This window comes from Pundamilia nyererei, unplaced genomic scaffold (assembly GCF_000239375.1).
Source record: "Pundamilia nyererei isolate P.nyererei 1_Seehausen unplaced genomic scaffold, PunNye1.0 scaffold00265, whole genome shotgun sequence".
NCBI classification, from domain to species: domain Eukaryota; kingdom Metazoa; phylum Chordata; class Actinopteri; order Cichliformes; family Cichlidae; genus Pundamilia; species Pundamilia nyererei.
Window position 1 is genome coordinate 744,564 of NW_005187666.1, and position 13,204 is coordinate 757,767.

General features: G+C 41.6%; 1 protein-coding gene across 1 annotated transcript in view; it reads right to left on the bottom strand.

Annotated features, from left to right (window-relative positions):
• The window catches only part of LOC102198766 (protein sidekick-1-like), a 173,933-nt gene extending 163,203 nt beyond the window's left edge, over positions 1-10,730 (bottom strand). The window contains exons 1-2 of the mRNA XM_005750208.2: positions 10,628-10,730; positions 10,122-10,269 (exon numbers count right to left, since the gene is read on the bottom strand). Coding sequence (XP_005750265.1) covers positions 10,122-10,269; positions 10,628-10,727 — 248 coding nt within the window. The 5' untranslated portion in view covers positions 10,728-10,730. The remainder of the gene's footprint in view (positions 1-10,121; positions 10,270-10,627) is intronic.
• Between the last annotated feature and the right edge of the window lie 2,474 nt (positions 10,731-13,204).

The window sequence follows — 13,204 nt, forward strand, 5'->3', positions numbered from 1 at the left end:
GTAATGTCGCCAGGATCAAGGTGTGAGTGGGTTTTGAATCGCCAGGAAAGGGATCTATAGGTGGCTTTTAAACCACCACCTCTGTTCAAAGGTTGTCATCCCATGTGCACAAAGACCACATCCTTTACTCCGTTCTTGAAGCATCTAGCGGTTCAAAATGTGAACAGTGGGATCCTCGAAAGAGTGTCCTTCCTCTTTTAAGCTACGCCTCATCCTGATGAGCTGGTACTACTATGCTGCACCATGTGTCTAGGAAGAATACTCCTGTGAGATTTCCTTACACATCAGAGAACCAACTTCACCCCTGATTTCCATCCTGTTAAATCTTTGCTTCATTACCACATACTTCAAATAGAACAAGGGTTTATCCAGGCAAAAGCATACATGTGCCATGGCTTCCCCAGGTTCCCACATAGCAACAAACATCCACAGAGTATAAGTGAAAAGTAAAGCTCTAAGCTCTTTCAGAGGGATAGTACTTTGCCAGTGCATCAGGTATGTGGATGACACCTCAACATCAAAACCCAAGATGTAGAACATCTATTCACAGAAAAATCAACTTCATTGAGGAGGACACCAGGATAACAGAAGAACAGGTATGCCTTGACTGTGCAGCTATCATTGAAGAGGACGGTATTCTATACACTGACACCAAAGCTCTTGTGACCCTAACAACTCACATGATGACAGGATGGATCAATGATTCTCAGGACCACCTCCAAAGGGACAACACATCTGGGGTTTAAGTACCTGCAACTCTCCATCAGCAGTTAAATCTAAAGTAACCTCTTGGATGAGAGGTCAACTCATTTAAGGCTACCATGGATGGATGACTGGATGACTGAAGTTACACGAACATTACACACTGCTCAAAAAAAAAAATTAAGGAAAAATTTTAAATCATAGTATAGCACGACATCAATAAAACCTCTGGGATACTGATGTGGTCAATTAATTAACAGAGGGGGTTATTTTTCCTCCTCATCTTTTCTGACTGCATTTGGTTGTGGTCAGTGTCACTACTGGTAGCACGAGGCGATACCTGGACTCTACAGAGGTTGCTCAGGTAGTCCAGGCCCTTTTAGGATGGCACATCAATACGTGCCATTGGCAGAATGTTTACTGTCTCTCCCAGCACAGGCTCAACAGCGTGGTAGAAGTTCAGGAGACAGGCAATTTCTCTAGGACAGCTGGACAGGGCTGTAGAACAGGGGTGTCAAACTCAGATACACAGTGGGCCAAAATTCAAAACTGGAACAAAGTCACGGGCTAACGTAAATATTTATTGAAATATATTTATTGCTCCAGATATAAGAATGAATCTTTTCTTATGGACTCAAACACGTTTTGCTGAAAAGCTGAATATGGAACAAGCAAAGCTTAATACTAAACAATATATATATTAGCTGTATAATACCAGTAGGCCAGCTCTGATAGTCATTTGGTATGGCTTCGCGGGCCAAGTGTAATTAGGCTGCGGGCCAAAAATGGCCCGCGGGCCAGAGTTTGACACCTATGCTGTAGAAGGTCCTTAACCGATCAGCAGGACAGATATCTGCTGCTTAGTGAAAGGAGGAACAGGATGAGCAATGTTGTTGTCTCTTTAGGAGTGCGTGGGGGCCATACAAACTACTGAGTACAATTTTCGGTTTCTGAAATGAAATTTTGGCAAAATGGACTGAGCCTGTAGCCTCATTTTTTCACTTTGCTTTTCGCTGCGTCTTTGAATTCAGCCCCTATGTAGGTTGATAATTTTCATTTCCATAAAATGATGTGGCATCCTTTCATTCCTAACAAATTACCCGGTCCATATCAGCATACATATAATAATAATGGATTGGATTTATGTAGCGCTTTTCAAGGCACCCAAAGCACTTTACAATACCACTATTCATTCACTCTCACATTCACACACACTGGTGGAGGTAAGCTACAGTTGTAGTCACAGCTGCCCTGGGGCAGACTGACAGAAGCGAGGCTGCCATATCGCGCCATCGGCCCCTCCGGCCAACACCAGTAGACGGTAGGGTAAAGTGTCTTGCCCAAGGACACAACGACCAGGACAGAGAGCCCGGGGATTGAACCGGCGACCTTCCGGTTACAGATATGCTTCCCAACCCCCTGAGCCACGGTCGCCCCCAACATATCCAGCATGATTTTTTCTCCATTGAGACACAATGTGTTCTCAGAGTGTTCCTTTTTTTTCTTTCTTTCTTTGAGCAGTGTATAAGGTTTCAGAAAGTCTAATAAACCCACTCTAAATTTGGGAGATGAATAAAGTTTCTCAGTGCTCCATATAAACATTAAAATAAGAAAGTACAAGAACTTGGATAAGACTCACAACTGTACTTGCTCTGTAAGAAAGTTTATGTAATAAAAAATTAAATGAAAGCTTTAACAAAGACGTCAAAAAGAGGATTGTAGAATACAGTATATGCGTAAATGCAGAAAAAATTTGGCACATGGCTCGTCGTAGTGCTGCCACATGTCTTTAAATCCTGCATGTCTGGGATGTCTTTGTAATCCCAAAAGTAACTAAATCATATCATTGAGAAGAAAGTCACATACAGTATCTAAGCTTCTGGTGGCTCCAGAGATTAAATTCCAGACACAATGGATTGAGTTGAGCTTAAACTCTTTACTCCATATTCATTTCCTGCAAGCTTTTTTTTTTTTATTCATGTCTTCTTCTTCTTCTTCTCCTCAGCCACTTTGATGCTTCCTTTTGCACGCCGTGAGAAATGCAGTCATTAACAACTGCGGCGCTACTGTCGTGGATGGAAGACCTTTCAAATGGCCGGTTGCATTTTTCAACATGTGGTGGGATCTAAGGCTACGTGTCTTTTAAGTCTCCCTCCAAATGATGCTCTTTTCCTCTTGATCTTGCTGTTTGCCTCATCCATACACATGAATATGTGTGCACGCTCTCACACACAAACACACACAACATCTGCTTGCAAAGTTCAGACACCGAGAAAGTTCCTTCTGTTCAGACCTCTGCTGATTATGTGTGCGTACGTGTGTGCGTGCGACGGAGAGCGGTGAAATAATGAATCGTTCCTTCTGTTAGAGTAGTGTTTGACAAATTAAAATGAATGAATTTTCAGAAACGCACACACTCACACATACCCCACCACGGCGTATGGCAGCTTAGGCCAGGTATAAGGAGAAATAGTTCCCATAAGGCCCAGTTCTGACACTGATGGCTTGTGACATCACTGCTCTCCACACCGCTCAACTCCCCAGCAACAAGAAGCTGAAATATTCACTGTCCTTCCTGGCATGCTTCTGCATAGATCACTGCCTTTATTTGATCAATCCGGGCTTCATGTGTCCCTGATGGAAAAAGAAAGGCGAGTTCTAATTCTCCTCGTCCAGCCCGTCCTCTTGAAGCTGCCGGCTATCAGAATCATTTCACGTCCATCTGCCACAGGCCACAGAGCTAATTAAAAACAGCAGCTCTCTCCTCTCGACCTGGGCAGCAGGTCACAGCTCAAATATATATCAGTGTCTGCGGCGCTGAGGTGGGAGCACTGTCCCCAAGTTGTTTTTTAACTGCTGCTGGACAGCTGAGAGAGAGAAAAAAGTCTGAAGTTTAGAGCCTGTTTAAAAATAGGAGGATGAGGGCAGGAAAAACATTTTGCAAGGAGAGGGAGAGGGGTGGGACATCAGAGAGATGGCAGAGCAGCATGGAGTGGAGATGGGGAGGACAGGGAGTGGGGGCTCCATTAGATTAGAGCAGAGTGTGTGGGAAGTGACAGCTTGTAAGTTCTTTGCTGGCCAGTATTTTGAGGCTAGGGAGTTTGGGAATGTTCATAGACAGGATGTGTGTGTGTGTGTGTGTGTGTGTGTGTGTGTGTGTGTGTGTGTGTGTGTGTGTGTGTGTGTGTGTGTGTTGGATATGCAGAGTGGGGTTAGGGGCAGGCACATGGACATAAATTGAGAGCAGGGGAGAGGTAGAGAGACAGACAGTGAGATGGGGCTGGGGACTCTGGGAGTGATGCATATCGGATCAATAAACTTCATAAACGAAATCATCAACTCGGTCACCACGAAGACAGCCAACCGGCAGGCACCATCTGGCCCCGTCTCACCGGACCGCAGGATCAGCCAGCGTAACCTCACACACACACACCGTTACACACGTAGGGCTGTGCAAATATTCACTGCACTCACTCTGACACACATGAGCGCACACAGAGACGCTTGTGCCAGGTAGACGCAACTGAGATTGGTCTGAAGAGACAGATTTTCAGTGTGTGCGTGTGTGTGTGTGTGCGTGTGTGTGCGTGTGAGTGTGTGTGTGTGTTCGTGGACGCACCACAGCCGTTAAGCAGTTTATTCAGAAACAGAGGTTTATGAGTTCTGTATAACACTATATCCTGTAGCATGATAATGACCATAAAAGAGGCAAAGAGTGAGAGAAGGGCAGCCAACTGAGGGAACAAAGCAATATGAAGAATAATTTAGAGGCAGAAAAGTAGGAGGACAGACATGGAGCAGGGAGGTGAGAGGGGGAAAGAGTGTCTTGTAGAGACAGGAGGGGAGCTGTGAAGAAAGGTGCAAATTAGTCTTTTCTGTGAGGGTTCAAAGGAAGTGTTATGCATGAATCTTCATCTCAGTATGTGAATGTGGGCTGCAAGCAAATCAGAATATTTCAATTCACAATGCAGAGCTGAATGTTTTTATCCAGATTATATTAATACCTGATAATGGCGTGGAGAGATCCACTTTTCCTAGTCACATTATAGGCGACTCTGTTTTGGAAGAGCAGGAACACCAGAAACCCATGAAATGATTCGAATGAAAACGTTGCAATTTTATTTAAAATATTTCTGTTTACAAAATATTTCACCATGCTCAGACTTTGCAAAGGGGCAGAACTAGCTGTCATTTTTATGTTGTTTCCATGGATACAGATACTGGTGCGAAAACCTTGAATTTGAGACTCTTCGCTCCCAAGGTTCACACCAATCAGATCTTCTCCGCCCAAACGAAGTGCCAACACAACTGCTCCCAAGGGTGTACCCACCTCTTAATAGGAATAAACAAATACATCTTATCAGTGAACAGGGAGAAGAGTCTCTATAATTTGTGTTTTTACTACTTGTACTGCATAGATATCACAGAGAACTGTGCTTTATAATGGTGAAAGATATCCGGTTCAAGTCCAGCAGGAGACAAACCCAACCACAGGGATTCACAAGCTGGTGTACTCCTAGTGCCAGACCCAGGCCAGGAAAAATGCGAGGGTTGAATCAGGAAGGGCATCTGGCCTAAAATCGGTGCCAAATCAAACATGTGGATCCATCCGTTGTGGTGACCTCTTGGGAAATAAGGGAGCGGCCTACTGTGCTTCTGTAAGGTTCAGAGGAGTGTGGATTTGTTGCTTTGTGGATATAGGCTTTTGCTAAAGATCTATTAAGCAACCAGGACAGAAATATAAGTGATAATTTATGTTCAGTGGTATCATTACATGGCTGTAATACGAGAGCGCTGGCCCGCCTATTCTAAGTTGACCGCTATGGTCTGTGCACTGGAGAGTTTTTCTATAACAGTTAAGATTACCTACTGCTAGAATAAAGTACCAGGAAAGTGTTCAGACTTTATATCATTTTACGTGTTCAGCTGAAATCAGTCCACTTATGTCCATTATTCAAGGTTGAGCTAAATCATTCATCACTGAATATAAATGAGGTTATGATATAATATGATGCTTCGCTCCCAGGGTGCCTCCCTCCTCATCCTGTGTGTGTCGAGGCGCACAAACGTAGCCCCGCTGTTCTGTCTCAGCCAGCACACAATTAACAATTAGCGTCATAGCAGGTGGACAGTGCTACATGAAATGAGCACAGCATTACATTGTACCAAATCCCTGACCCATTGCTGCTGCTGGCTCAAACAACTTTTCTAGCTAAAACCCTGCAATCATCACTCGAAACCACATGTTTTTCGCTCAATTTACAAAAAAACACAATCACAAAAACATGTCTAAGTGACACAATGAGTGTATTTTATCTAGAGTATGTGTTTCTATTTTAGAGCTGCTACATGTGTAAATAAATGAAAACATGTTACTCTGTCTCACTTCCACGGCTTGTCTTTTATCCTGTCTCCCTCCCCTCATCCCCAAACAGTCATGGCAGATGGCTGGCCCTCTCTAAGCTTGGGTGTTGCTAATTCTTTCCTGTTTAAAATGAGTTTTTCCTTCCCACTGTCTCCAAGTGTTTGCTTATACAGTGGTGCCTGATTGTATTAGTATAGAGCTTTTTACACTAATATATAAATATAGAGCAACTTGAGGTGACTGTTGTTGTGATTTGGTGCTACATTAATAACATTTAATTGAATTGAACTGATCATGATTTAAGAAAAACCTTTGTTTCATAGCCCTGTATCTGTTAAAACAGACTGCTGGCCAAGGTCAGGCAGCTAGCTAGCACCAGGAATGTCCTGGGCATTGGTTACAGTGTATTTTGGCTAGCTCAGCTGCCAATAAATGCTCTAAGCCTGTTATCATCTGTTAACTTAGCAAAAAGACTGATTGTCTCTCTTTTTTTATTTTACTATTCTGATCTACCTCTATACTAGAGGAGTCAAAAACTGCATCAGGTGAAAAAAAAATGAAAAAAAGATGAATCTCTAGAGTTTCTACTGGTTTCTCTGTTTCTCATATCTAACTCTCTCGAGGACTGGAGAGACTGCTGTCAGCATCCAAGACAGATAACTGAGATGGAAACTATTCATACCAAATTATTAGAGGCAACACACCTCATTCCATCTTTATAAGATTGGAATATGGTCTAAATAAAATGCCTCCTACATTGAGTGCCAAGCTTTTGCCATTTGAAAAAGCACAGCGGCTTGTTATTAACAGAATGCCACTTACATTGTATTTCATATAAATGCCTTAATTTCTTATTACTTTAGTGAAGGCAGTCTGGAATTCAGTGCAAACTGTGTCTGCAATAAATAGCTGAGGAAACTCGTGAATTTTATGGGTTTTCCTGGTCATAAAATGTCTTGACTGTGCATTTTAGGACAGAAAGTTTTATCAGTTTTTCCCCCCTCAACTTAATCAAGATAAATGGCAAAGAGTAATGGAGCCACTGGAGCTACTTCAGCGACATATACCATTTCCAATACTGGCCACTGTAATCTCTGTGTTGACTGCTCAGCTGAGTATACCTGCCAAACTTGGAACTGTATTTCAAACACTGCAGCCCATTTGGATATAATGGAACAGAAAAGTAATAAAAGACAAAACAAGGATAACCCCCCCCCCCACACACACACACACACACACACACACACACACACACAAAATGCAATCACGAGTCATTACAATAATTACAAAGTGAATAAACAATTGTTCCTGTGATCCAAGAAACTGGAAATATCTTGTATCACCTGTCATGTATCACCATGACAACCATATTTTCTGAATCAATTATCACCACATATATATATAAACCACCTGAAGCTTCTTCATTTTTGATATACTGTAAGTGCACCACAAATGTGCTGTATAAAGTGAAATACAATGTGCTATAAAAAGAGCTGTTTTAACATCATCTGTAACCATGGTAAACTGGTTTGCATCATCATCATCATCCCCACTGTAGAGATCATTCTGGATGATGTGACCTCCAACTCTAACCATAGTCAGGTGTCCACACATTCCTTCTGGCTGTGACCATTTTGACATCTGCAGGCTCTGTGTTGGCCTCAGGCTTGTGGATATGATAAAATCAGGCAGCCGATTGTTCACTGTCACATCACATTGTTTAAATGCTCTGCTAACCTACTGCTGCAACTGTTACATCAGTGCTTACTCTACGATCCATGCACCCACCTCAGCTTCACCTTAGGCTTTTACTATTAATTATATATTTCCCTCTATTGGTGTACTGTAGGCTATGGAGCTTCCAGAATATATCCAGGCATTAATATAGTACTTAACCTTTGTGTCAGGAGCAGTTCTGACAAAAAGGTTGATACTTTAAAGCTTTTCATTGCTGTCAGGGTTGATTTACAGTAGATGGATATTAGAATCCAAATTTAAATGTATACTCCGCATATGCTAGCAGGCTTTTAAAGTCACCATAGAGTCACATGTCAGATCTTATAAACCAGCTCTTTTCAGGGTTAATGTGAGGATACATCCTCCACAGCAGGTCTGTGGGACTAGAATTGGACTCATTAATGTCCCAACGAGCACTTGAGATGTTACTAAAGGTCCTGAAGCTGGTATGTAGAGAAAGAGGTGCCTGGGTTCGTTGTGTGCTTTTGTTTCAAAGTTAGTTCAGAAATTGATGAAAAACATAATAGTGGCAGTAGCAACATAAGGAGAAGTGATAAAAGCTCTGTCCAATTTTAAGATCAACACCTATACAGATATTTGGTGATTTAACAATCAAATATTCTGATATCTGATAACAGCCAATGTTGTTTTCTTTCAGACACATAAACCAAATAATCGAATTTGCCTTATATTTGATATCTACAGTTATTTATTTGCTTGTTATTAACTTATTCCCTCTCTGCCAGACTCTGCTTGTATCATCTTGTTGTTATGTTTGTGTGTTGTCAACAGGGAAGTTGCAGAGTACCCTCTGTTGGACAAATTATCCAGTATCAACACTCATAACATGAATGTTATGAGCTAATATCAGCTGAACATATCAGCCTGCTGATAAATTGGTCAGGCTCTAATAAAGCTGAGAAAATCTCTACCGCTGATTCTCTATTGCTAATTTTAAAGGTTAAATCCTCCTCGCACAGTAGCTAGTGTTTTTAAGATTGCAGATCGTTTTTCTTCACTGTTTACCGGCACGCCAATAAAACCTGCTTAAATGTGGTTGGTTGGTAGCGCTAAGATATAAGCAAACACAAAAGAAAAGTTTCAGGCACTAACAATCTTGTCCCCTGGCCACAGATGCTCCATATCTACTGCAGATGTATTTTTATTGAAATAATCACGGAATAATCTGTAACTATAACAAGGGCTCACTATAACTAGGGCACACTTCAGCAGGGATGCTTTGACTGAAAACACCTTCATGCAGATAGTGTCGTGTGCAGCAAAATAATTGCAGTCCACTATCATTAAGCCACTCTCAATAAAGCCCCATTAACTTAACAGGAGTACATTATCCTAGTTCGTCCAAATTAAAAGCAAATTCAAACTTGATGTGAACCAGAAACAAAAGCAACGCCCCCCCCCCAAAGTTAAAAAAAAAAAAACTGTTTATATAACCTGAATCCACATAGCATTCTGAAAAGCTCTTTGGAGGTGGTGTCTGTCGTTAAAGGGGTGAAAAAGTTGCTGTCTGACCGTTTATGTGTACAGCAAGGCCACTGACAATTTCATTCAATAACACACTGGGGAGCAGTTAGTGGTCTTAATGGGGAGTTAGTTATCTCAGAGTGCAAGCAGAGACTAATAAAATCACTGAAGGTCTCCATCTCAACAGCTATTGTCACAGAGGAGCCGATTCAAAAAGGTGCATATCCCAAATTAATTTAAAATGCTGCCTGAATCTATATCACACCACTCTGCAAACCAAAAGCACACTACCATCCCTGTGCTTAGCTTATAAGCATTTTTTCAAAAGAGTGACACTTACAGGATATCTGCAGCAACTAAGAAATAATATGCAAATTGTCAGCATTTCAAAAAGAGCTGGAGAATAACATCAAACAAAAAGACTGTGAAGCACAGCTTACACAACACAGGGACCCTCATATCTCTGCTGTACAATTAATATAAAAGAATATCTCCCATGCACCTAAAATTACTTAATAACCTTGTAGATTTGATTCACTGAAAAGCCCGCTTTATCTTCTCGTGATAATGTCCTGTGTCTCTTCTTATGAAAAGGGTCAGTTATCTAAATAGCTTATTATTCATAGCAATTGACATGCGAGGATTAAAAGAACTTTTGTGCTTCTGCAGAACACTAATTAAAACACCACTGTGGGATAAGAACTGTAAAATTAAAATTTTATCTCAGGCGGTATTTTGTTAGACACACTTTGTGCTCGAGACTGCAAAAGACACCATACAAACACGAGTGCGTGCTCAAGACACAAAGCAAAAGGGTAAAAGAAACACTTACATTCGGTTGTTGGGGATTATCTTGTGTCCATCTTTGTACCATGTGACCAATGGTTGAGGAAACGAAGCGAGGGGAGGAGGGTTGATGAGGGCTGCTCGGCCCTGAGTCACCGTCTTTCTCTGCTCTTCGGCCAAGAAGTTACCCAGAACTTGAGGAAAAGAGAGAAGGATGAAGAGTATGAAGATCAACACCAATGCATCACAATACATTTACTGCACAATCAGATATGCCGGTGTTGGTGTTGTCCCTACATCATCATAAAACTGTTGATCTAGAATCAGTATTGGAACTGACCAATCACGCTGTCTTCACAGTCAGTTAGCATTAGCCAAGATGCTATCTAATGCTTTTTTAAACCATCACTGTTTCAATATTTGTAAGATTGTAAGAATTGAGCAAAGCTGAAGCTTGTTAAGTTTTAATTGTGCACAAAACAACATCTTCAATTGTTTTACTCAGTTTACTTTAAACCAGCGTGTGTGTCCGTGTATGCTGTGTGTACTTACAGGCCACCTGCACCTCCGTTCTCCTGTGTATTACTGCTCCCATCCTGTTCCTCACCATACACTGATACAGTCCAGCATCAGTCCTCTTCAGGGACGGCATAGACAACCTAAAGATGGACACATGGAGAGGAAGACTATAAGGGTAGGTTTTTCTTCTCAAAGCTGTAAATAAAAATAAAACTGGGAGTGATGTCTGGAGACCAACAAGACAGAAGGGAACGAAGGTGGAGGTCTGGTTGTCCATATGCGTGCACTCTTGTGTAATTCCCTTTCATGTCCTTGATCTCAGAAAATGGATTGGGCCTAAGGTTGTAAAAGTTTCCAGATAACAGAAGGCAGAGAGAGCATATGCACAGTTTGTGTACATGTATGTGTGTCTGTTTGCGTCTGTGTGCCGCGTATGAAAAGGTTTTTGATGTTTGCGAGGTCTTTTTTTTTCTGAGAAGGATTGTTAATGGGGTTTTAATGGACTGTGCTTCACTAATGGGAAGCTTGGCATAGGATCTAGGTTGGTACCATGCTGGACAAATACACACACACACACACACACACACACACACACACACACACACACATTCCGCACAAACCGGATAGACATAGCAAAACCGGACATCGCTTTGGGGCTCATTACGAATACCAGGACAGCCAAGTATTTAACTCCCAGGCTGTCAGTGCATGCTGCCAACATACACAAACCCGCAGACACAAATACACACATGTACATCAAAGACTCACAAACCCAACTCCATTTGAATCAGGAACGACACATTACACAGCAGCTCTGATCCTAAAACAGATTTTGATATTGGACACTTTCTACCACCAATCTATCTCCCTCTCTCTCTGGTCAGCTACATTTTCAACAGCCGTGTGCAGCGGAAACACCATGTGTTTTAAGTTCCAACAAGTTGTTAGATTTCTGTCATCTACCACTATACTTAGATACAGATATATATATAGACAATGCAGTAATTTCCTAGTCAGTTTCTCTGACAAGCTTAGCGTTAAATGTGATTGACTGATTCAAGAAATAAAAATCGATTTTGTTTTGTGTAATACTGTGATGAGAGACTGCACAAAAGAAGAAGGTAAATGTAGGACGGTAGTCATTTTACATTAAATCTGAAGTTCATCAGACCAGAAATTATTAATATTTATGTGTTTTCAACAGGTTTATATTATTATAAAACTATACAGCACGTAACTGAGACAAGTATTGGCTTGAGGGAAAAAACACATGCATTGTGAGAAATAAGTTTGTCAGCCAAGCATGTTATACAGTTTTGAAGACAATGCAGTAGCCTTGTCATAAGTGTCCCTGAAAACAAAGCAAACGCTGCTGCCTTCTTTTTTTTTGAGAGTCTAACTTGTCTTAGTGATGTTTTTATTCCAACTCACAATGTGCAAAAAGTGGCAGGCTACTGCCGTTGAACTGACAATGATAAAAGAAGCCGGAGCTGAAGCTTCCATTAATGTAAATCATTGTCACTTACTGTTCATCTGAATTCTCCACTGACCAGCGCTTTAAACTAAGATAAAGGATGAAGAAAAATAAAATATTCCAAAGAGGATTTTACTATGTGGAAGCCCAAAGCATGTTTCTGAGTTTATGTAAAACCAAGTGGATCTGTGAGACCCGTATTAATTGTAAATGTGACCAAAAATCACAGCAAAGCACTGCTATCGAGCACTGCTTGGTCCCGCTCCTGTAGCAACAGCATGCACAAAGCTGCAGGCCGTCCAATTTGCTGAAAATGGTTTATATATCAATGGCCGAAAGGTGCTATTGATATATAGCACATCAGGATCTAGTGAGGTTCAATATCTCATCCCACACTATATGTCTTCATTTAACTGAGAATAAAATATGTAAATGAGCATATATAAAGTTGCAAAGGTAGAACACTAAAATCAGGCTTAGCAGATGGCCACATCCTGACACACACACACACACACACACACACACGCACACACACTCATATTCACTGCAGCTTGCCAATTCAGCATAGCCTCACCAAACTAAAGTAGCCAGAACGCTGAGAGCAGTCCAGAGCCACACTGCACCTCCTGGCTCGAACAACGACTGCCTACAAAACTGCTGGCTCAACCTCTCCCTCCCTCAGTGTGTATGCATTCCCAAGATTCCCTCCATTTCTGAATGATGTGAAAAACAATTTTGTTTCACAGCTGCAGTTTTGCCGAGAGGAATTGCTTAGTTCTTACCAACCAACACACACAGGGACAGAGAGAGAGGGGGCACAGGAGGAGGAGGAGGAGAAGAAAAGGTACAGGGCAAAAAGCAAAGAAACAGCACAGACATATTGATTGGATCCCCTCCTCTTTATCCACACCATATACATATTTATGGTGCTAATGTAATTATTAATCTCACTTTGGCTCTGCTGTCCGAATGCTCTGACCTCTACACACACTCCATCTCTAACGGGAACAGCTCTTACTCTGCAGATGTTTGTATATGAAAGGAAGGGTATGAGAGAGACATATACACTTAAAGACAATGAGAAGATTCACGACAGAAAGTCTGACATAATAACTAGGCAGTGGGTGCTAACTGAC